Source organism: Sinohyriopsis cumingii, chromosome 14 (assembly GCF_028554795.1).
Source record: "Sinohyriopsis cumingii isolate HCF-2022 chromosome 14, ASM2855479v2, whole genome shotgun sequence".
Taxonomy (NCBI): Eukaryota; Metazoa; Mollusca; class Bivalvia; order Unionida; family Unionidae; genus Sinohyriopsis; species Sinohyriopsis cumingii.
The window spans coordinates 67234711-67261113 of NC_142974.1; the positions used below are offsets into that span (position 1 = coordinate 67234711).

The 26403-nt window shown below is 35.1% G+C and overlaps 1 protein-coding gene across 1 annotated transcript; it reads left to right on the top strand.

Moving 5' to 3' along the window:
- Window positions 1-209: 209 nt before the first annotated feature.
- On the top strand, window positions 210-20725 carry LOC149784052 (uncharacterized). Its single transcript, XM_089932148.1, has 2 exons — window positions 210-1095; window positions 19814-20725. The coding sequence occupies exons 1-2, from the start codon at window positions 362-364 to the stop codon at window positions 20721-20723; spliced, it is 1644 nt and encodes a 547-aa protein (XP_089788274.1). The 5' UTR covers window positions 210-361; the 3' UTR covers window positions 20724-20725.
- The last annotated feature ends 5678 nt before the right edge of the window (window positions 20726-26403 follow it).

Sequence of the window (26403 nt, forward strand, 5' to 3'; positions counted from 1 at the left end):
ATGCATGTTTTCATAAAATTAACTACAGTGATTTATATGAGCAATGCTGTAGAAAAGAAATATAAGGCTGAGATATTGGTATCATCCTTGTATTAGTGGCAGTTGAATCATGGAAGAACACTTGTTACAACATATTTGGTTTTATATGAAATTTCTTGCTTTTCAGAACTGTGCACAAATGCTTGACCAAGACATTGATAAATTAGTCGAGCTATTTAATCATTCTGAGTCTAAAACCATTCTGGCTATTTTGTGTGCAATCAAAGTTAGTCAGAGTATCCTAGAAAATAGTGAGCATTTGCAACACTATCGCTGGAATTACAATGAATGGTTGAAATTGAATTCATTACAAGATGTTACCATGACAAAGCCTCATCATGTGGAACGCATCATATTCTGGTGCAATGATGAGTTATCGAAAACAATATCTGAACATTTGGAGCTGCATGTTGTGTCCTGCCTGCGATCACTGGAAGACAAGCTGAAAAAGAATTTACACTTCAGAATTCAGTCTTCTGGTCCGTATAACAAGTCAAAATTCATGGACATGATTGAAGAAGACCTTACCAGTCTCATATGCAAAGATGGTGGGATCATTAGCAAATTAGAGAATGAATTCAAAAGGAAACTGGAGACTCTATCAACTGATACTATGAAAGATTTCCTCTTTGATGCTCAGATCCACATTGCTCAAATGAGAATAGAAAAACTATCTTCTTCATTCGGAATACAGACAGAATTCATTGTTGAAATGTTAAGCATGATTAATTTTCATCAACAGTGCAAAATGCACATACAAGACTCTACTGTCCAAAATCTTATGTCAATACTTAGAAGTCTGAGAGACCCAGAACAAAGAGAGGTTTTCCTGAAACTCTTTGAAGTCAAAGAGAGCAAGGGTTACATTTCTCTGTTTATAAAGGATATTTCTATCGTCATTGGAGATGCAGTTAAACAAATTGAAAGTATAGATGAATTTCTCTGTATCCAAGAAAGACTGCACTTTGAAACTGTCTCCATTTTAAGAAGAACCATTGCCAAGGAAGAGTTTGATCATCTGATGCCTGATATCAAAGTGCCAGCTGGCATACAATTGTAAGTTATTGTTACTCATTTTGTTTTTCAATTATTACATTATATATATATATATATATATATATATATATATATATATATATATATATATATATATATTTCTCTGTTCTATATAATCCAGTATGTATTGGGCATTTTGTAGGAAGGACAATAAAATAGTTTGCTGCTGAAAAGTTGAAAATATTTTTTGACTGATCAACTTTTATCAAAATCATAAACAGTCTATATATATATATTTGGAATTATATTGCAATATAAGAATTTGCCCATGTCTTATGCAACAAAGTTTTAATCTTCATTTCATTTGCTTAAGATGGAAATCAAATGACTGATGATGAGTCATAAATGGTCTTTACATAAACATGTCCTGTAATCAGTAGCAGCAGAGGGGGCGAACAGACCGACTTTAGAAGCGTCCAAAACCCGAAATAAGGCTTCTAACAAAAAAAATATTTCGAGCTGAACATTTGCTTGAAATAAATGATTGTCTAAACAAATTGAGGTCTCCGGTTAATTAGACCATTTATTTTCGTAAATTGCTTTTCTGATCTGAAAACTCGTGAAATTACAAAAAAAATGAACCAGCTTGAGGTCTTCGCCCCCTCTGCTGCTATTAATCTATCCAAATATTTTATCAAGTCCAATACGATATCTTGTTCTAGGATCGTGCAAATTTATTGTTATAAACCCGTGCGGAGTAGTTTGTGCTTGTGAAAAGAAGTTTCTGAATTTAATTATATCCATGTCACCGCTGCACCAGGTTTGATGAATATTTCGCAACGTGTGTGTGTCTACGCCATTAAACACAACCAAAATATTACAGTTATCTCTGATCACTTTTGGTATTTGTGTGTATCGTTGAGTAACATAAATAACATTGGTATTTTTATGTCTACCTCGAGAAAAAATCCTAGCTGGATTTGATTGTTTGTCCAGCATCACAACATCATACACAACTAAATTATTAATAAATCCGTCTAAAACATCAACGGACGGTGCTTCATCAATATCTGTTATAAACTCTATAACATCATTATCTTCGTCCAGTAATCACGCGTTTTCGTTAAAATCTTTAAGTACTTCTTAACATCGTTGATCATCAGCGGATGGTGCTACCAAATACAACTTATCCCATTTCAACCATCTCTTTATCAGATTAAGTAATAATTGCATCTTACCTGATCAAGATGGTCCTATGATAATCATTCTGATGGAATTCAGTAGTGCAGGATGGTGTTTAACTGGCTCTCGCTGCCGAGTTACTGAGAAATCAATTATATCCATATATATTATAACATGAATTTATATTGTTTACGCTGTAAAGTTAAAACTCCAACCACTGATTTAGCTACGGTTATAACAAAAAATAAAAAAATAGCGTATGGTGGAAAATGTTCTGTGTGCAGTAGAAAAAAATTTTCGTTTTTACCTAATAAGCATGGTGGTGATATTGCTAATTTGATGTCAAAGTTTCCAGGTACTCCGTGGGCTAAATGCAGCAGAGAAAAACACCTACCAGGATATAATTATTGCGGTCCTGGTACTCGACTCGATATCAGGCTTGATAATCAGGATCAACCAAAACCAGGCGAGGAACCAGTAAACGCTATTGATAAAGCTTGTCATGTTCATGATGTAGCTTATAAGAGTAAAAATCTACAAGATAGGCATATTGCAGATGTGAAATTAATTCATGCATTAAATTCCATAAAAAATAAAAATATCAGAGAATCATTAGCTAATTGGTTAGTAAGATCTGCGATGAAAAGTAAATTAGCGCTAGGGGCTGGTAATATATAATGGAATCGATTTATTATTCACCAATTGGATACTGGAAGGGTAAAGCAGCAGTTAATAAACTCGCTGATGCAGCAGCGGTTAAACATTCTACTGCTAAAACGTGGTTGTCCAGGCAGGCAATATGGCAAATTTATCTACCACGTCCTAAGCAAATTCGATTTGCACATTTCAGTGTCAGTGTTCCTAATGAAGTTCATCAAGCTGATATTCTATTTTTACCATATGATACAGTATGTAGAAAAACATACAAATACGCGCTAACTGTTGTTGATGTTGCAAGTAGATATAAAGAAGCAGAACCGTTAACGACTAAAACAGCAACTGAGGTAGCCGACGCATTTAAACGAATTTATCAACGAGGACCCGGACCACAAGGTGGTCTGCGATGGCCACAGCTGCTACAGGTTGATCCTGGCAAGGAATTTCTTGGTCCAGTATCATCGTTGATGAAACAACATAATACCAAAATACGACGAGGACATACTGCAATTCATCGTGATCAGGCAATTGTTGAGCGATTTAATCGAACACTTGCTGAGCGGTTATTTGGATATCAATACGCGAAGGAATTTATTCAGGATACGAGATCTCGTGAATGGGTGGCAAGATTACCAAATATGATAGCAGCGTTAAATAATGAGATTACTCGAACGACCAACATGAAACCTATTAATGCAATTGCAAGCGCGCACATACCTACACAGCGACGTGATCTTTCAGCGCAGCCAGTGTTATTTAATATCACTGTAAGGTATTTATATGAGCCCGGCGAACTCGAAGGTGGTAAAAAAAGAGCGACTGATCCTATTTGGAGTGTTACCACACATAAGATATCCACCATAACTAGATCCTCAGGTAGACCCGCAATCTACAGACTAGATTCGGCTGCTCCTCAACGCAGATTTGTACGTGAACAATTACAAGTAATCCCCACGGATACACAATTACCACCCAAATCACTTAACTAGCACCACGACGTCGATTACATTCAAGACAGGTCAACATGATATTTTCTCGTGTATGACCAAGATTGTTATTTTTTCTATCTATGGTAAATTGTCTTGGATCATTTTTCAGATACCGCCATAACATTATACAATTACAACTTGTACAATGATTATTCTGTTGTTGTTTCAGCGCAATGACAACGTCAGTGTCAAGATAAAAACTGCGTTTATTTTTTTTATCACACTGTTTATAACCAGATAATTTTTTTCTTATTATATCACCGTCAACATCATCATCACTAATCACTGACGAGTCCATGACGATTCGTCTCAATCGAGATATTTTTCTAACTCGAGACACTGCAAGATAAACCAAGTTCGACCATTCGATGTGATCATCAACAATCCAAACAACTGTATCAGTAATAGTTAATCCTTGAGATGAATGAATCGTCATCGCGTATCCAAGCGTCCACGGGGATTTATCAGCACGTAGAGCATCTTCAACAACATCAACGTCGGCTGCAACAATATCATTCAATACAAGATTCTGTTTCCTCTTTGACTCTCCTGGTATATCAACGTCGATATTTTGCCGTCACGTATCTGCTGGTCGATAACATAACGGAACTGACAACGTTGGAAACTTTTCTCGTTGTAACTGAAACAACTCCCGCTGAAGTGTATCACGAACTATCTTTCTACTTGCAACTATCAAATCGTTTGGTCGCCACGTTTGCAGAAAGTCTTTCATGGGTGTTTCTGAAATTATCTCGCGCATTACTTCACACTGTATTTTATTCGGTTGTAGTCTGATTAATTTTTTAAATTCCTTCAACGCTGCATCAAGTGCTCTATGATCATCAGTTATTTCTTCAGCGTGGTCAACGAAATTTTTCAGCCATCCATGTGGAGATGGTCCAGCTACAGGTGGTGGTTGACCTTGATTGCCGCACATTATCACGGCAGTATTTCTTGTTAACAACCAATCAAGAAATGTTTTTAGTGTTTCTAGCGGTACGGTGCATATTTCATCCCATATTATAATCCTTGGAATGTATTTCTCGCTCATCCTTAAAGATGTCCATGTATCACCCTTCCATCGAAAAAAGCTGTGATAAGTACAGGAATTAACACCGCATTGTTTCATCTCTCGCGCGAGTCTATGTGTGGGTGTTAGCACGATCATATCTGAATTCTGAAATAGTTCGATAGCTCGAGTGGCTTTACCAGAACCGCCAGGTCCGTTTAGATAAACCGTTTTGTGTCTAGTTATTGGATCATATACCGATGGTAACAACGAAGTTGTCAACGTTTGATATTTTTTACAGTAAATATCTTTAACCGCAACATCAGCGGATTCGGAATAATCGAGCATATATTCCTTTTTTATTCTCCACGAACCCCACGATGCATAAGTGCCTATGTTTAATTTTTCTAACAGTATTGAATGTTTTTTACTTATATAAAACGAATCAGTAGCAACTCTGACGGCATGCGTAGAAACCTTATTTGTCATCGATAATAGATTTATTAAAACATACGCGAGCATCGATGATCTTAAATGAGTATACTGAGGTGACTCCCCGTCCATGTAGCTCACAATGGTACCTAGTTTATTTCCATTTGACAAGAAAACTGTTTCTCGACTTACAAACGTGTTCTTGTTCGTTGTATCAGCGATTATAAAATCTAACTCAGCGTCGTCCATGATCAATCTTGTACAATGTCGTCTGTGATCATATGCTGCTCCTTGGGTAAATTTGCCAATTATTTTTCTACCAAGATCCTTCGAATCGGTTTCATCCGAATGTGGTAACCAAACTTCGGTTTGTTTTCGATATGATATAATTGCTTCGCTGATCGTCAGCGATATTAACATCATGCAATCAAGCATATACCCTAATAGTACTACTGGTGTCAACATTTTTTCTGAAAAATGTTTTCCAAACCAAACATAATAAATTGCATGGAGTCCTTTAGACATTTCGAATGACTCGATACGAGCAAATCCAGTCAGGTCAAAATCCGGTAATGGTCCATTTATCGATACTCGCGTCATTTCGTGCGTCGGATGACCGAATCGCTCAAAATACACAGAACAATCTCCGTATCCAAGAAAACTTCCGGGATAACACGCAACCATATCAACTGAAATAACATCTCTGTGATCGTATTTAGTATTCTATATTCCGCCGTGTCCATATTCGACACAACTCAGTATTATGTCATTGAGAAAATCAAACCGAGTTGGTTTCCACGAATTTTTCCTTCTAGCAAAATGAGCCGCAACTGACAGAACAGTAAAACAGTTACTCAATAATTCGTCAGCGTCATCAGTATATTGCAGTGCAAGATTTTTCATTTTCTCGTGAAGAGGATTTGTTCGATAAATAACGCCATTTGGTCTCACAAACTGATCAAATTGATTTTTTTCTTCCATGCAAGACTGAAATAACCATACTGACACAGGATCGTTGTTACTTATTTCGTTAATAAAATCAAAAATGCCTCCCCCAGAATTATCTGGGGGATAACATTTAACAGTTCGATCTCGTGGAAATATTGTTACTGCGTTAGTCCACGCGTGTGCGTTATGATCAATAATTTCGATCGAAGCTCCTTTTGATCTATATTTTGATTCATACAAAATCTCACCTGTTATCGTCGCTACGTTTATTGGAAATTTTAATTTTTTTCCTAACTCAGCGACATCTTTAATAGACGCACCGGTATCTTTAACCATTTCTCCCCACATGTTTATTATTTTGCGTCTTTTATCCGTTAGACCGTTTCCACGAGTCGAAACCGTAAAATGTTCTGTTACTCGTTCAGCCACACAATATATTTTTGAAAATTTCATCGGCGCTAGTTTATCAACGCTAGGTTTTTCATTTATCACATAGATTCCATAAATAACCGCGGTCACAGGATATGCTCGTTCATAATACGGTTTATCAATACCTGTCAATAGACCTGGTTTGGAATCTTTACTTAGTATGACAGTTTTTTTATTACCGTGGACAGGATCATATTTGTCACGGATAATCCAATCATCTGTTTCTGTCAACACGACGAATTTTATTCTGAATAGATATTTGCGATTATCAAGATAGTTGATGATAATTGCTGCTCGTTTGTCGTTCATCATAGCGTTAATGATATTTTTGTCGCGTATAATCTTGAACGTTGACCAGACATGAGATGCACCATCTGTGTGAAATTCTTTCTTGGCGTCGTGAATTTTATTAATCAAACCCTTGTTTTTTTGGATCAACCGAATCTCGTATCGGCACGTCAGGAGATATTCTGTCAAGATTAAATCTATCTCCGCTCCAGGGCTTTATTCGGGATAATCTATCCAATTCGTTCATACTATATTTCAGACAAGTATTTAAATTAAAATATTATGTATACAATGTCTCAATGCAGATGGCTCATGGTGGGTTCATTAACTCGTTGTAATAAATCCTGTATAAAGGAATTCTGTGGACAGCACATGCAGTGCGTTAACCGTGGAAGCTTAGGACCAATACCATGTCTGCGATGTGGTACTGGAGTGCGAGGAAAAACAGAATTATGTGGAAAGTGTGGTGGTAAATGAGATAGAGAGCTTAAAAGATATTATGACAAAAAAAAATAATAATAGTGAAAATGCTTTAAAATCCGTGGAGGATTATCTAACTAAGTTTTCAGACAAACAATGATCTAAACAAATAATATTATCATATATGGAGCAAAATGAATTCGTCTAACATACTACAGTAACAAACTACGAATCAAATATTGATGGTATGATCAGAAATTGTCGATTGAAAAAACGAGTTGGTTTTATTAATAATCATGGTTATCTCATATTTACTGTTGGGAAGAAACATTATCGCTGTCATCGTTTCACATACGAGTGTTTCAGCAGATTGATCAATGACGGTCTTGTTATTGATCACATTGACGGGAACCCTCAGAACAATAATTTATCCAATCTTCGAGCTGTCACAAAAAGCGAGAACTCTGCATGTGGTAATACTGGAAGATGTAGGACAGTTTCTAGAAGGGTGATCAAGGCTACAAATACAGAAACCGGTGAAGAGATTATATTTTGATCGATGTATTCAGCTGGCAAATACTTTGATATTAATACACGTTCAGTACAATTTGTCGCGAAAAATATATACAGATCTGCTTTCTCAAAAGTATATAAACAGAAAATCACATTCCAATATTGTTAATGAGATAAACTATCATTATTACCTTAAATTATATTTATTATTTGGAGTCGCTGTATGTCCCCCTTATACTACTGAATTTTTAATTATGCAAAAGGGAGATTACTTTGTAATATATAGTTTTCTTCGTAAATTTCCGATTTTTATGGTCAGATTAACCATTTACGTCGTAATTAATTATTCGTAGAAGTATATTTATGGTTTCTAACTTACAAAATAGAAAAATAAACGTATTTCCCATCATACAATATAGCGAGTTATTTTTAAACCTGTTATGAGAAATCGAGGCACAACACGCTGTTTTTAATGCAGATATTTACAATCTTACAGAAATATTTAAACCGATCTGCAGGTGGTGGTGCCATGGTAATTGTTAGTGCAAGATCTTGGGAGAAACCACTGTTTTTAATGCACAAGTATTTATAACCACTGTTTATAATGCTGAAATTTACAATCGCTGTTTTAATACAGAAATTTACAATCGCTGTTTTAATACAGAAATTTACAATCGCTGTTTTAATACAGAAATTTACAATCTATTCAGAACCGCTGTTTTAATACAGAAATTTACAACCTATACAGATTACAATCTATACAGAAATGCTGTAGCTGTATATTAACTTCCGAAACATATAGTGTTAGATGAATTCGATAGCTCAATCCATATCGTATTGGACTGTGACGCTCGCGGTCCAGGATCGAATCCCATGACTGACAATTGGTCGGGTGGTTACGCATATTAGCGATTTTTATAATTAATTGGGGCTCCGCCAGCCCCTCTCCGTTCTCAGAACACCCAAACCACATATCACCGGTGGTTGATACATGTTTTGTATTACCTACGGGTTGATTATTGGGGTAGGTGGTTCTGTTGAGCGGAGAAAATGGCCTCATTCATTCATTGCATTCATTCATAATACATGTTTGTGCCGTCCTCCTTCTTGGGCCTCTAGACCGTTGTTTGACGGGTTGGAGGCTCTCGTAGAGGGAATATTTCGTGTGCCTGATGAACTTGATAGAATGCGATGGCAAGCTATGAGTTCTTGGTTGTACTGTCCTTAATTAAGATTTCATTCATTCATTGCATACTTAAACCTGCTAAAAGACTCGAATAGAGGTTCACATTTCATAATATACGTTTGTGCTGTCCTTGAAACATCCCGACGAACTCGCTAAACACTCGCTAGGGGTTCTATAGGGATAATTTTTTTAATTTTAAATATATATATACTAAATAATGAACCATGAAAATATCAAAGACATTATTTCTGCCATTAAAAAATTGGAAAAAGATGGAATTAATATATCTAATGAACTAAATCCTGAAAAAATAGTTTCTGATTTTGAGATTTTACAAGAACGTAAAAACCAAGGAATACACACACTATCATCTGATTACAAGCTCATGAAACGGATTCAGGCGGCAATGTTTCAGTCGCTAGCTACCGTGGAAGATAATCAGGTGAAGGAATTCGTTCCTCTCTCTGCCGCAGTAGAAAGAATTAGATTGCTGTTATCCCACGAGTACGAGGAAAAGAAAACAATTAGTACTCGCATAAGACTATTAAGAAAAATTATGTTAGCGAGTAACCTAGTTGGTGAAATGATCCAAAGTAATAATTCTGATGAAGATGAATACCTGAACATGTAGATCTTTGATCAGAAATATTATTCTGAGATTATATTTTATTTATTTTGCAATTTTGATGGGTTAGTTGGTACTTAGATTTATGCAAATCAATCACTTTTGCAATTTTGATGGGTAAGTTGGTACTTAGATTTATGCAAATCAATCACTTTTGCAATTTTGATGGGTGAGTTGGTACTTAGATTTATGCAAATCAATCACTTTTGCAATTTTGATGGGCTAGTTGGTACTCAGATTTATTTCTGAATTATTATTTATTTCTGAATTATTATTTATTTCTGAATTTGATGGGTTAGTTGGTACTTAGATTTATGCAAATCAATCAAATTTGTAATTTTTATGGGTTAGTTGGTACTTAGATTTATTCTGAATTAATTTATTTATAACTCTGATGGGTTAGTTGGTACTTAGATTTATGCAAATCAATCAGATTTGTAATTTTGATGGGCTACTTGGTACTTAGATTTATTCTGAATTAATTTATTTATAACTCTGATGGGTTAGTTGGTACTTAGATTTATGCTGAATTAATTTATTTATTTCTGAATTAATTTTTTTAAACTCAAATTTAACAAAATTGTACAAATTTCTTAATATTGAGTACCATTTACCCCATCAAAATGAAGAATTTCTTAATTATTTCACAAAATACAACAAAATTATACAAATTTCTCAATTTTGAGTACCATTTACCCCATCAAAAACATAAAATTGTACAAATTTCTTAATTTTGAGTATAATTTACTTTATTTTACAAATTATTTATTTACTGAATTAATTTATTTATTTACTGAATTAATTTGTTTTTTTTACTGAAATTTAACAAAATTGTACAAATTTCTTAATTTTGAGTACCATTTACCCTATCAAATTTACAAAATTGTACAAATTTCTTAATTTTGACTACCATTTACCCCATCAAATTTACAAAATTGTACAAATTTCTTAATTTTGACTACCATTTACCCCATCAAATTTACAAAATTGTACAAATTTCTTAATTTTGAGTATAATTTTGCAAATTATTTATTTCTGAATTATTATTTATTTATAACTCTGATGGGTGAGTTGGTACTCAGATTTATGCAAATCAATCAAATTTATAACTCTGATGGGTGAGTTGGTACTCAGATTTATGCAAATCAATCAATTTTGCAATTTTGATGGGTGAGTTGGTACTCAGATTTATGTAAATCAATCAAATTTATAACTCTGATGGGTTAGTTGGTACTCAGATTTATGTGAAATGATCAAATTTTCAGAAAAAAATAAAATATTTTAAAAAAGATGAATTTTTCATCAGATATATTTATTTATTTAAGTTGATCGACTTTGATGCAGGAGTGTGCATAATTTAGAATCTGATCTCTGTTACAAATGATCTCGACGGAGTTCATCTAATTGTTCTTGTATTAATAAGAAATCCTCGTTTCCGTGTTCATCAATAACTAAATTAACGTTAAATTGCTCTGTGTTTTGTGAAAACGCTGTTCTGATGGCGTTTTCAAGTGTATAAAAACCCTCACGTGCTGGTACATTACTGGATTAATTAAGATTTCACATACAGATTTATTACAAGCTCTTCTTCACGTAGGTCAATTAAGCGATTAAGGTGGTCTGTGAGTTTGAAATTTATTCGTGACAAATACTGATTATGTGTGCGTAGATAAACAGGATTGGTTGGTACTTGCACGATCAAATCGCCAGGGGAAACTTGTGGTGTGAACGTGTATAGGATGTATCCTTGTTGAGCCTGATTTGATTTTCCAAGATCTATTTGATAACTGCCTTCGATTACGTCACAAACTAGATTAACCGCCATATTAACGACTCCCGGAGATACGTGTCTGCCGCCGCCGAGTGGATCATTATTATATCTAAGAACAGTTGCTGGTGGAGTTATTTTTGTCCATGCATCAAGTATTTTAGGAAAGAACTCATCAATGACATCATTGACAGATTTTCTTAATCCATTTGGATTATAATTAGGGAACTTAAACGTTACAATGTCAGCTTCGGGTATTTTGTATTTGGTTGCGAAAAACCTTCTATAATCACCTGATGATTCAAAAACCAGGTTTATGATTCTGTTATGAAAATATTCAATGGTATCAGCTATATGATTTAAAATTTCTATTCGTTTAATAATTTCTTCACGCGTAGATGTCAAATCAGACAAATATTCATGAAAAAGAACACGTAAATTAGCTAGTTGTTCTTTATGGTCTGAATTTATGATATCAATGACGTTATTGATATTTATATCGTAAAATGAATTGTACAGGTTATTACCGTTATCAGCGTTGTGTAAAAGCCAATAGTATTCACCAATATTATTGACATGAAATTGATCACGTTTATCCCATACCCGTTTTTCTATGTTCCACCAAAAACTTGTGTAATTCATTTTAATATTATGATGAAAACTCTTCGTCGATGTAAAATCAGCCGAGTTGATTCTGGTATCTGTGCAGGTATTTGTGGTGTTATTTCAGGCCAACTTAGCACGGATCTGATTGAAGATTGATAAATATCAACGACGTAATCAGGCGAGTTTATTTCAATCGTCGAGGACAGCGTCGGCTCATGAACATTAATTGATATTTTTGCTTCTTTTCCTGTTATTGATTTTATTCTACGCGCAAATTCATCATTTATTTGTTCGACCTCATAACTACCAGTTGGTATTCCAACAACAACCCAGTCAGGTGTTCCATCGGGTTTGTTTTTATCAGCAAATACAAGCGAATTATTTGCTGGTGTACCATTAAATGATCTCGATCTGATATTTGGCCAGCTGTAATATACTCGTAATTGTGCTAGTGCAATTTCATTCGCGCGAATTGCTGTTGGAAAATTGACGTTAAATTCAGGATTAATCGAGCTTAGCGAGATCATCGTGGTCTTGTGCGGGGTTGTGTTCGTCACGATCTGCTGCAGTAATTCTGTCATTATTGATACTCGTACCTTTAATACCAGCGCAATTGTATACGCTGATCATCATTGAAAACTCAAAATCGGATATAATTCCATCATTGAGACTCGCTGATAACAACGAGGATAACCTCGTGTATGCGACAGTTGCTATGTGTAATTTTATCTTGTAATCGGATAATTTTTCATTCGTGCAAGTACATATTTTTTTTGCAACGATATTAAGCACACCTGCAATTGTCGTAGTTGCACAAACACAAATAGTCACAGCTACTGGTGCCATCATTGTTACCGCGGATAATATTATTCCAGCTCCAGCAACAACAGCAGATACCGAATAAACAACAAGGTCGATGATAACTAATCGTCGTTGATACTTTTTTATTTTTACTGTATATTGTTCGACTCGATCTTTCAACGCTGCCTGCCATTCACGCGCTTGATTGTACATAAATCTTTGAACGTCGATAGTACTCATTATATTTTATGCCGTAACCAATTGAGGTGTTTCAGCTACAAATTCCAAACACCACCAGAAGGATGTTGCGGTTAATTTCTTATCAGCTGCTTCCAGAATAAATATTTCCTCGGTTCCGTTATTTAATATGACAGATACAACCCCGGAAAACTTATCAGTTGAATGACGCCATGGATACGTTGTAAATATTTCAAATTTTGCAGCACTAAACACAGACAGCCTGTACACGCCAGTGACTGTTGCGGTATAGCTAATGGTTTTATTTTGCTGCGACCATATTGCAAATCCCGATGATACCGTGCATACGATGTTGGTAATATGCCCGGAAGTTATTCCGGCTGGGATTTTAATCAGACTGGTTTTATTAACGATCTCAGGAATTCCCGCTACGATGTTTTGCTGTGTTTGTTTGATCGTGTCTAGGTTAGTTTTGATATCAACGAGTTTCATGTCAATGGCGTGCGGAGTGCCAAAGAATTTATCTATGGATTCGTCGGTTTTTTGAAAAAATTTTCAAAATCTTCCAAAAGCACCTACGTGAACATCATACTTGGCCCGCAACGTGGATAATTTACCATCTACGGTGCCATAGTTGACGTCGACGTATTTTTTTGTTGCTGCGTCTTCGTCGGATGTTGGATCTCTTAAAACCACTATCTTATTTCCGTTCATGCTAAGTTCACCTGTCATTGTGCCACCGGTATTTTTTTACGCGATTAGCAACAGCTGCTGTAATTTGATTTCTGATGGTTGTAAACGATATACTTGAATCCCTAATTCTGCCGCTGTCAGTAAACACGGGTATATTATCCGTGACTGCACCAAGTACTCGTCGAATTATATCATTCCATTTGATATTGCTGGTTTTTAGTTTACCATATCGATCCTGAAAAATAACAACCTCATCTGGGTCAACTCCAGCCAGGTTCATAATATCAGCGAGGTCATCCTTAGTCGCGTACTTCGACAGATCAACGTCGCCGGGCTTTTTCTTAACGCGTGAAGAAGATCTTCCGTAAATATCAACCATTATAATAAGACCTGTTGTTTAAAACGCTTTACGCGCAACATAGCGGTTGCTTGTATAATCAGGCACGACTTTATGTGGCGGTTTGGATGATTTTGATATAGCGTTAAGTACATTAATTACTTCACGGCCGCATATTGGCGGATCTGTCATTGTTTGTGTGGGTAGCGTTGAATTCCAAATTCTGCAATCAGAGGTTGTTGCGTGAAGTGGTGTAACATACTTGATAAATTCAACAGGTGGAGCTAACCCGTATGAATCAAAATAAACGATTCCACGTGGATCAACAGCGTATGATACCCAATGAGTACCAGGTCCGGAACGTTCGTCGAGATTAATAATACCTGTTTCGAGTTTGTTTGGTTGTTTTGGTAATTGATCTCGCATGAAAACACCTCTAAAGGCTTTTATTTTTAATCGTTTAGCAGCATCAAGTAAATCAAAATTTGATGCTGGAACGTCTAACGTGGAAGCCTTAGACCTCTCCCCCAACGAGATCCTGGCAATCTTAAGCCGCGTCCCTTTTTTTTGTATCCATTTCCTGTTGCTTTCTTTAGAGCCATTCCAGCAGCTGTTCCAACAGCACCTAACGCGGCTGATTTTGCTACGGCTGGCGCGGCAGCAGCTATTAACGCTGGAATAACCGCGAGAAGTGGAAAAATACCGCCTGTTTTAATTGAGTCTTTAACCGCACCCGCAGAGAGATTGAGTTTGACGCCTGTTTTTGATTGTTTAGCGCCGCTGAAATGTTTAAGCTGGCGTTCTGATAATGATAGTTTATTTTGACCACCCGTGATCTGATCTCGCTTTAGTGATATTTTCATTCCGCAGTTTTTTGCTGAATTTGATTGAAGGTTTTTAATCTGACCGTGAGTCAGACTGACACTAACGTGATGATATGGCATTTTATGATTATACTCGTGTTTTTAAATAACATGATTAAAGATTTTCCACTGGTGCATCAACGACTCTCATTCGACCACTACCACCTTCAAGTAACATGGCTTTATCGCTGAGCATAACCGCGATTGATTTGTAGGTGCCGCGAACAAGTGGTGGACCAGCTATATCAGGAGGAGGGTTAGTAACACGAGCTCGAAAGTGTATATCAACGACGGATTGTTTGGATAAATCAAGATGTTCCAACGAAAAGTAATAAATCTGATACAGTTTTGTAAAATCTAACTGTGATATTTGCAGCCCAGTATCTACGTTTTGATCACGTCCCATGAATGACATCAAACGATGATATGCACGCGCTACGTGATTTTGATCAAAATTTAACAATATATCCTCAGCCGGTTCTTCATGTCCATTTATCCGCAAGGAAACTTCATTAACTCCAAGGTTGTCAAATATCATATGTGAACGTTCTTGATTACTCGTCCGAGCATTATCTTGCAGCGCAATAAAAATATGTCGCGGGGCAGAAACGCCTTGTTGTGATGCTATATTCCATGTAAATAAACCATTAACAGAACTTTGAGCAGCATCTGTGGTTACTGTTAAACATGATATCAATGATTTACCGCCTTGGTCCATAAAAGAGAGTAATTTTTGTTCTTCAATAATAGATGGAATCATTACTGGCATCCACAATGAGAGTTTTGATATATTTACTTTACCATCAGCAACACCAGCACCTCGCCAGATTGCATCATTATCATTACCTTTTCTTACGAGCACAATTGTGTGTTTAGCTCCAAAGATGACCTTTCTAACATTTCTGCAAAATCCAAAGATGTGAGATAATGGAATTGCACATGAGAAATTTCTATCATTTCCTGACAATGATGCTCGGCGTGTTGCAAATCCTAGGTTGTAAGTCGCATTAACACTTTTTATAATATCAAATTCACCTGCTGGTCTATCTTCATGCTCAAAGTCAACCGGTTGATTAATAATTGAAATATTTTGTGGTGCTCGTAACTTAGTATATTGAACACGATCAGCGCTGTCAGTAATATCCTTAGCAAACATCATTGTTGGACCGCTGATCTTGTGTAATCATCAGAATATCTCGCTAGACCAATTATTGTTGTAGCAACATCGACATCCTTCTGAATTGATTCAATATTTTTTCCATCAATCATGTATGTGGCGCTATCAAACAGTGCCATAATCCCGTTGTTGACAAAACCAACACGCAAATTATCAGCATATGGCGTATTAGCTACAACATTTGTTACAAGTCTACCTTCTACTTCAATAAACACCTCAGCGGGCAAGAAATATCTGTTTGTATCATGAACCTGTAATTCGATTCTCCCCCGCTGATTTGGTTGTCTTGCGTCATAGGAATAAAATTGATAATCACGTACCGATTCATCTTTGAGGACCGGTGCATCCATGTCAAATGCTGGGTCGGACATGCGTTTGAACATTTTATTGTAATTACCATTTTTCCAAATGGTGATCATCGTCGACGAAGACCGCTTCCTGCTATTAAATTTGCTGTTATATTTCTTTCTGCTTCTTCAGATAATTCCGCTAGTTTTTGATTTGCAGCTTGATTTATTATTTTACTGACATTTGCTGGCATAACCTCAGTACTTGCCAGTTTTACTGGTGGTTGTTGTTTTCGTCTTATTAATCGTGCTAGTCTATCTTTGATCGCCGAGAACGCCTTACCAGCAACATTGACAATTGCACCAGGAGCTTTTTCACGAATAGCCTCAATAGCCTTCATACCTAATTGTTTTGCAATCGGTATTGCTTTTGGAGCCATCCTTCTAAATAGACCCTGAATAACATCACCAAGTCCATCTCCGTAAATTACTTTGTAATTTGGCAGTCGTGAGTTTACTACCCTGACCATGATCGGTCCACGTTGAGCAGTATGTATAATCATTTTTATATACTGATTAATTAATTGTTTAGTCGCTGTGATAATCATCAGCAATTTCATCAGTAAGTGAACGATAAATGCTGCGATCCATAATACCACCTTGAAATAATCTTCGACAAATATCAGATATTTCATTGGTTATTTCTGTTGAGTTATTTCCTGCACGTTTCCCCCTATAAGAACTTCTAACCGTGACACGTCATTGAGGATATTATCAGGACAAACAAAATTATTTTCTCCTGATGTAGTCAAAAAACCACTTCCAGTTGCTCCTTCTTCCTTACTTGTTGTTTCTGTCTTTTTCTCAAATAATTTTAATTCTTCCTCTGATTTTTTAAGTAGCTCTTCAGACTTTTCAGCTTTCGACATCATTCTTCGCTGCGGTGAGAAAAATTGTTGTTGTTCCATCTGTTTCTTTTTCTCTCTAGATGGTTTCAACATCATCTCTTTCTGCGGTGAAGAAGATTGTTGTTGTTCCATTTGTTGCAGAGGTGGAGGAAGTTGATACTGAGAGAGTTGTTCTTGTCCTAGTTGTTCCAGTCTCTCTTTATAAAGTCTTTTTACTTCTCTACTAAGACTTTCGTATTCTGGACCTCTAGCTTGTTTTTTTGTTGTAATATACGCGATATATCCATCTAATGAGATTATCATCATTTACTTTTTTATGACTGGTTTTTAAAATACCAGATTTATTAAATATACCAAATAATATCATTTCAGGTAATTTTTCTTTTTCAGTATTTCTAATATCTTCAACAACCCCTTCGTTAAATCTTGCAATCAATTCTAAGTTTTCTCCTACTGGTTTGGATTCAGATGCATGTTTTTTTCTCATGTCGGCGACTTCAGTACGAAGTTTTCCAATACTTTCAAGTATTTCTTCATCGACAGGTGGAGGTTGGGCTGCAGCTGTCAGTTGGAAGATCTCGTAAAATCCTTTTTGTTTTTTTAGTTCTCGCTGCTATTTTTTCAGTCTGCGCTGCAGTTTGTTTTGATACCGGAAGAAGATATTCTTTGATGACAGTTGTAACTTTCTCAGTAGCTGCAGTGACAGGTTTAAACAGTTTTTTTAGTTTCTTCTTCGTACTCAACTTGAGCTTCTTGCTGCGCTTGTAGATTTTTTCTGAATGAATCTCTAACAGGAAGAAATTTTTTAATTGCTTCTAATCGTTCTCGAGCTATCCTTGCAGTATGAGATTCCGGATGTACCATTTTATTATAACATGATGATTTAATTATAGCAGCAGAGGGGGCGAAGACCTCAAGTTGGTTCATTTTTTTTTGTAATTTCACGAGTTTTCAGATCAGAAAAGCAATTTACGAAAATAAATGGTCTAATTAACCGGAGACCTCAATTTGTTTAGACAATCATTTATTTCAAGCAAATGTTCAGCTCGAAATATTTTTTAGTTAGAAGCCTTATTTCGGGTTTTGGACGCTTATAAAGTCGGTCTGTTCGCCCCCTCTGTTGCTTCAGTTACATATATAGCCTTCAGCACTTACGAATTACTATGATTTAAGGAATAGAAATAATTATAGATTGGACAAGGCAACATATCTCTCAATATGGAGAAGAAAACAATTCGTCAACATGTTAGTTTCATTCAAGGATATTTTGTTGATATATTATGTAAGCAGTTGTGTTTGGGCAGCGAGTTCTCTACCTTTAGGCACAGCACTAATTATACATCAAGCTTTTGTGAAAAGTTAATCAAGAATATAACCAATTTAAGAGCATGATTGCATCCAATCCATCAAAGATTTCAGACGTTGATATTAACTTGATGTTTATTTAAATACAGTTTCATATTTATTGTATACTTTAGAGTATTGAACTACAACATGCTTAAAATGATTAATAAATACTCGAGTGTTACTCACCTCCTCACAAAACCTGAAGTGAGTGAAAAATATGTTCTTACCAGGATTTGGTAATTTATATTCCTTTGTTCTGCAATCTGCACCCAGGATGTACCCATACTGTAATAATTTAAGACAGCTTTATAAAAAAAAGCACTTGTGTGTGTGAGTATATGTTGATGTCTTTTGAGCAGCCAAGCAGAGGCAACATGATCATCTTAATCCAGAAACAAAGGCAGTTTTTAGGTTCTTATAGCATCTTATTTTTGTTATTAATATATCATTTGATATTGTGTTATCAAATCATCTTTTCTAATGTTAACCATGGATGGCTTTGCTTCTGATGAGACTGCAATGTTTTGATTATAGTGCATCATATTTTGCATCAGAATAGAATTAGCTCCACATCACCCACAAATCAGTTGATATTTGAATAAGAACAGTATTAACTTTTGAAGGCACCACTGATTGGGATTCAGTATCCATATGTCATTTCATATACAAACAAGATTTTCATGGTACACATAAGATAAATATTAATATGAAAAGCAGTCCTTTTGATGAAAAAACAAGTACATTATTCAAATTAAACTGATTTGAATAATTGCATTGTATATTTTGACCATAAATAGTAAACATTGATGCAGCATTGTAGTGTTTTGCAATGTTTCTTGTCTCAATTACTATCTGAAGTGCAAAGATCATTGCAACAAGCTTAATTCTTGAAATATCCAACTATTCAGTAGCAATGCATCGACACACCCGACCAGAAGTTGTCTAGACATTGTCCAAAAGGATAAAATGACACAATCAGTGAGTATAGGTGAGAGTGGTGCAATACAAAATTCCAGTTGCATATTAGATAGTGGAACGGAATATTTATCTAGCCTAGAGACAATACAAATTATCTATGTTGAAATTTTTTTTTTATTTTTATTTAATTATTTCAGAATAGAAGGTGTAGAGGGATTTGGCATCATTTACAACAAGCTTCATATTCACATACAGCAGCTTGACGAAGATGGTGACAAAAAGGTTCGCAACGAAATACATGAATTACTACAAGACTACAAATATCCATATCAGATTGGTGTGATGGTTAATGATCCAAAACTCCTCTGCAGTCACTATGTTGGACAAAAGATCGTTGCTCTGTGTTCGATAAATGGGATTAAGCGCATTTTTGGAAGTGTAGGAGCCTTCATGAAAGACCATTACGGTGACATGTACATACTGACAGCACTTCATGTTGTTGGTATTGCAGCCAATGCTTCCGATGTACGCTTAGTTAAAATGTGTGATAGAAATGATGATGACTACACAAGAATTGGAAGTACAATTTACAGACCTGAAAGAATAACAGCTTTAGATATTGCTGCTGTCAAGGTAATACATGACCATACAGAAACCTGCGATGTGCAGTTCAAAAAGCCGGATGGAACAACAGGACCATATGATATTTTCCATGGTTCACTTGAAGATATTAATGGAAGAAATGTACACAAGAGAGGGGCTTCCACTGGTTTGACATCTGGACTAATCGCCTCAGCCAACTATACCCTTATGGATATGACTCCAGAATCACACATTTGGATTGTGCCAGAGGATGAACCACAGGGATCAAACGAATTTGCCAAAGAAGGTGACAGTGGGGCATCAGTGTTTGCTGTTGAGGAAGACGATGATGGTAAAGTCAATGTCATAGCAATGGTGAGAGCTGGACAAATTAAAATAATGGGGGATAATGGACGGTACAATAATGCTGTTCTTGCCTTTTCAATGCATGAAGGAATCAAAGCTCTGAATCTTGAATTGAGACCATATGAATACTTAACTGATGAGACAAAGCCTTCTCAATAAGAAGAAGACTGCATATTTCCTCCTAATTATTTTGGGTGTAAGGATTTTTGTATCTCATCAAAGCATATGCTCAGTATGACATAATGGATAAATGGAAAGGGAACAGTGTACATATTCCATTATTATGATGGAGTAGATATGAAAGTTTAGTGGTGCAGTTTTGAGACATTTCCTACCTAATTTGTTTGACTCATTTACTTATATCAGTGTAGTTTCATGTCCATATGTTGCCTTCAATTGTAAGAATTCTTTGGCATATGGTGAGTAATAAATGTCAGTGTCACAGTTGAGTAGTCAGAAAAAATTAGTCCAATCAAGATTATCTACAAGCATGAGTGGAAAGAAAGATCAAGGCAAATAGCAAATAAAGACCAGATTACAGAGTGGCGCCCTAATGGAGACATCTGACACAAGTATGAGTGAGTCAAGCTTGAGTACAATTCATCTGGACTTAGATGAAATAAAGCAAAGTCTCAGAGGGAGCATTTCAAAAGCAGATTTCACATCTGCTATTGCTGACTTGGCGAAAAAAGATGACCTAAGAGAAATTATCTCCACTATTGTAAGGAAATTGGTAGAGAATATGATCCAAGAAAGGAGATAGTTGTAGAAAGGGAAAGGGTAATAAAGGAGAGGACATGAGAGTTGATGGATAGGGTAGATTCACCGGAATTTGAAAACCATCAATTGTGAGAAAAATTACAAGAGGCAAATAAGGAAAATGATAAAATGAGGAGTAACGTGAAAGATTCTGACAGGAGATTGAAGCAAACAAGTGTGGCTTCAAACCAAACTGAACAATATTCAAGGAAGCTGAACGTTAAAGTTTTAGGGCTGGAGGAGGAGGAAAATAAAAGTCTGAGAGAGAGAATTCTTAAATTGGTGAAGGAAGTCACAAAGATTAATTTGGACAACAGGGACATAGTGGCTGTGCATAGGATCCCAGGCCAACAGGGACAACCAAGGCCAGTGATTGTCAAATTTTGGAGTCTGGATTGTAAATTTCCAATTATCAAGACGTGGAAGGATTTTAAACAGTACAAAGGAATTAGACTGGTAGAGGATGTGACCAGGATGAATGCTGAACTTATCAATTCCAGGCATCAGGAAATTGACAGTGCATGTTACTTTAATGGTTCTTTGTATCATAAAACCAAATCAGGAAAAAGGATAAAATTTGACATCTATAATGAAATTGATGAGAAAATTAGAATATAAGTGTAATATGCAACTATATGAACTTATGAAATTGACTAAATGGGTATGTGAACTTTTGTTTTGATATTTTTATATATACTCTAATTTGTTTTAATATTTTTTTATAAGATTTTGTTTTAATACTCCTTTTTTCACTCTAATTTGTTTTAATATTTTTTATAAGACATTTGATTCCCTCACCAGTTTTGTCCTTGATTAATAGATTTGTTTAGTTGCTCTTCCACTGTGTCATAGCTCTCCCTAATCAGTTTACTCACTGATTCATAAATCATCTTTCACTCATATACACAATCATTTACTCAATCGTTTACTCACCTTTTTCAACACTACTCTGCCATGTTCAGTTTTTCAGTCTCCCATTCTTGCTCATTCATTCAATCACCCACCACTTCCATCTTTGCACTCATTCATACTTTCTTCTTCTTCCCTTTTACCTCTTTCATTCATTAATTTGTAATTTATTCACTTATCAATCTGTACCTATTGGTTTACAAAACTGTCTTAGCTCCGGAAAGGTCTGTCAGAGGTGCATAAGAGTTATAAGAAATTATTGAATCTTTTGCATTATCATTATTGGCATTATTGGGATATATTTTGTTTTGGATCCATTTATTGTCTTTTTATCTCTTGTGGTTTTTAATTTCATTTTATTTATCATGTAATTATTACTGCACCAGTGGCCTAGTGGTTAAAGCGTCTGATGAGGCTGTTAGAGGTTAGTGTTAGGACTGGTCGGCCTGGTGTCAGGATAATGTGACTGGGTGGGACATGATACTACATGACTGTGGCATGATGCTCCACTTTTAGACATCACTATAAACTGCCACACTGCAGACATCGTAGCGATATGACTGAATTTTTTTTAAAGCTACATTAAAAATACAAATCACACACACACACACAGTCATGTAATTCTTAGTATAAATATAAACCATTTAGTTTGTAATCATATTTTAATTTTAGCTAAAGTAATTATCAGTTTGTTTCAAAATTGTAGATTGCCTGATTTAGATAATGGCCATGACCCTGGATTAAAAAAATTGTGTTTTTGTTTGGTTTTTAAAAGTTAGACTCACAAAGCTTTGACATCTGATTTGGTTGAGTTCAAATTACAAACCAACCAGACATCTGACTTTTTAAGTGATTTGAGATTGGCATGATGATGTTTCTTTAATTGTGGTTCCTTGTTACATCATCCAGTCCTATTTTTTTAAATGTGAATAATTGGTAATGTTTGATAATCACTTATGATACCGATTTTTACCACAGATTGGACATTTTTCGTATCCTCCTCACTACATCATCATTATTAATGACTTAATACTGCTATTATTCTCTTCACTTGATGACTTGATATTGGTATGATTATTCTTTTCACTTCCTTATCATTATTGATGAGTAAGAAGACACCACAATCATTAAATCTGATTTTGTACATGATAACACCACTTTTGGTTTGTATGATTCATGGAACTTCAAGAAGCCAGCCATTCTCAACCATTTAAAGCTATATGTGCTTTTTGAGTTACTTTTCACATTTGAACATAATTTTTGCAGGCATATGCAGATGTAACTTATGATTTGTATGAGATAATAATAAGTATACAGTGTTTGCTAAGTGTAGGTGTTTACAACTGTACTTGAAAATGACAGTTGTCATGTACAGTAATGTAATAATAAGATTACAGTGGTTGATAATAGCAAATGTTTGTCATTGTACAGTCGGCTCCACTTAAATGCATATCAGCTGCATAGATCGCTTAGTGCATAGCGAAAGTATGGCCCCGTTTTACCTTGTAAGTATAAATGAATTCCGTTGAAATGCATACTTTGTTTATATGCATAGCGTGGGTAAGCTCCTGAGGCTATGCATATAAGTGGAGTTGACTGTGCTTGGACAATGGGCAAGTTATGTATAATACACCATGTAATAATAATGATATTACATTGTTTGATAAGTATAAATGTTTGTTACTGGACTAGGAAGGACAAATCATGTGTGATAAATCAATAAAATGTTTGCTGCATGCGAGAGTGAAAAACCATGATATAACATCAATTATATAATGTACATGTGCGTGTTTGCCATTTAATTTAGGACAGACAAACAATTTATTATTCATGATGTAATAATAGCAGATAACATGGAGGAAACAAACCATATCATGTAAAACTACAAATGGTACATTGAGTTTTTGGAAGAGACTAAACATGTATGATTCATCATTTAATAAAAATTATAGTGTTGGCTAAGTGTTTATATTTGACATCAAATTTGGAAGGAAGAAACTATGCTTGCTTTATCGTGTAATAACAACTATATTGTTTTGTGAGTGTTTATATTTGCCAGTGAAGTTGGAATTTGTGTGTGTATGTTTGTATGATTTGATTTTTAATGTAGCACAATCCCTTTGTGTAGCTCTCTGTGCATTTTTAACACAAGGTATATAGTGGGATTGCAGGTAAAAATAATTTGATATGAGCTAACCAATTCAACGTGACACTGCAACTATTTTTCTCTACTATAGTTGAGCTTTTACAGTGTACTGTAAGAGATACAAATTTCACAACAGCCTCACCACTAAATGTTTGTCAAGATGAATTTGCTATCAGTGAATTACTGTAAGCCCACAAAAAGATAAAAACATTCTGATCAAAAATGGGTTTCATTTTTTTCACTGTGTTTCAGTGGCTAACATTGTAACATACCCCACTTGAGGCCAGGGCAGACTAAGGATCGCACATTCAACAAGACTAACAGTAAATCTGGGTGAGCTCGTCAATCACAGCTAAATGCGATACCACTCAATTAATCACGAGCATTTGGAATATAATATAAAGATGTATATGTTCATCTAAGGCATAGCTATCTACAGTACCACATGAAATAACAAAATATGTCACTTTATTAACTACATCATAATATGTCGCATTGTATTTTATTGCAAATGAGCTAAAGACAAAACTGGCTTTTATAAGTATTTCCATTCTGTTTTAAACTTTGTAAATGCCTCATCAGACTTAACCAAATGGTAACTACATCAAAAACTCATTTCAAACTTTTAATGGTATACATATTTTATAGGTGAAAAATATTTAAATGTTTAAATGTGTTTTAAGTATTGTTGAGGACAAATTCTTGATTAGTAAAATTGCTTGTTGTTTGAAAATTATACAAGTATTTTCATTAAATGTTATTGTTCACACCAAACAAAATTACCTTTGTGTCTCCATCACTCCATGGTTATTGTTCAGTGTACGTCATTTGGGGCCATATCATGGGATATACATGGTGTCCTTCTAATGATCACGATAAAGGTTATAAATATTGCAGTCAATACAGTAATGTACAGGTAGGGCGTACTATTATGTTGATATGTATCTATGGAAACAGTGCATTAGTTAACTGTCTGAAGCACTGTGCTGACTGTGTTATGATTAACTGACAATTCCCTATATGTGTATTGTATGAGTTACCTTCCTTGGTGGTAATGTATTGCCTCCCTTTGGCGCCTGCAGCAGTTTCAATTGCTTGTATGGAAGTAGTATATCCAATGAAATTATTTACTTGTATAAAATTAAATCATATAGTGAGATAATTTGTTAAAATATTTTGTGTGGTGCTTTAAGTAAAACTTTTAACTATTATCATACAAAATTAATACAAAATTCATGTTTTGCACTGCATTGTTATGAAAATACCAATTGGGGAAAGGTAACTCCTTCATAGAAAGGGAAATAACCCATATGATGCTAAAATATTAATTCTCTGGCTACTTCTACTTCTGTAAGCTTCAGGTTTGTGTATTGAGGTGTGTAATTTGTCAGGCAATATTTCTAACAGCATTTAAGATGGATAATTCAATCTCTTGGTCAGAAGATGTGTCCAGTATTTTCAAGACTTCAGCCTGAGCACAAGGCCTGGATTTACAGACCCTGGTAATCATACTCTAATGGATCAACCATATAATGGGGTGTGGTGGGATTATTATATTAAATATAAATATTACAATGAATATTCCTGCTCTGATTTTGTATAAAAATAACTAATTCAAGTAATGTTATTCATTATATTAGTTGAAACAAATATTGTGATAAAAATAAAAATAAAAATACTGCTTGATAACAAAAAAAAAACACCATCCACAAGCCCCACCCTACTGAAATATCTGCCCTAGATATGACCTATTTCAACATTACAGGGCACAAAAAAACCATATAGATATTAAGAATGCCTAGAAAACATGAACAATGGGGATAAATATACAAATCACTTACAAGAGTAATTTTCTAGTATGTTTACATGACTAAGTTTCCAGTGGGAAAATAAATGTATACATTCACAGAATAATACACTATCTAACTTGCTAAAATAAAAGAAAAATTCAATCATGTGATAAAGTGTCTCAAATCAGTGTAAGGCATCATACAGCTGACTCTTTGGATCAAGCAAAAAAAAAAA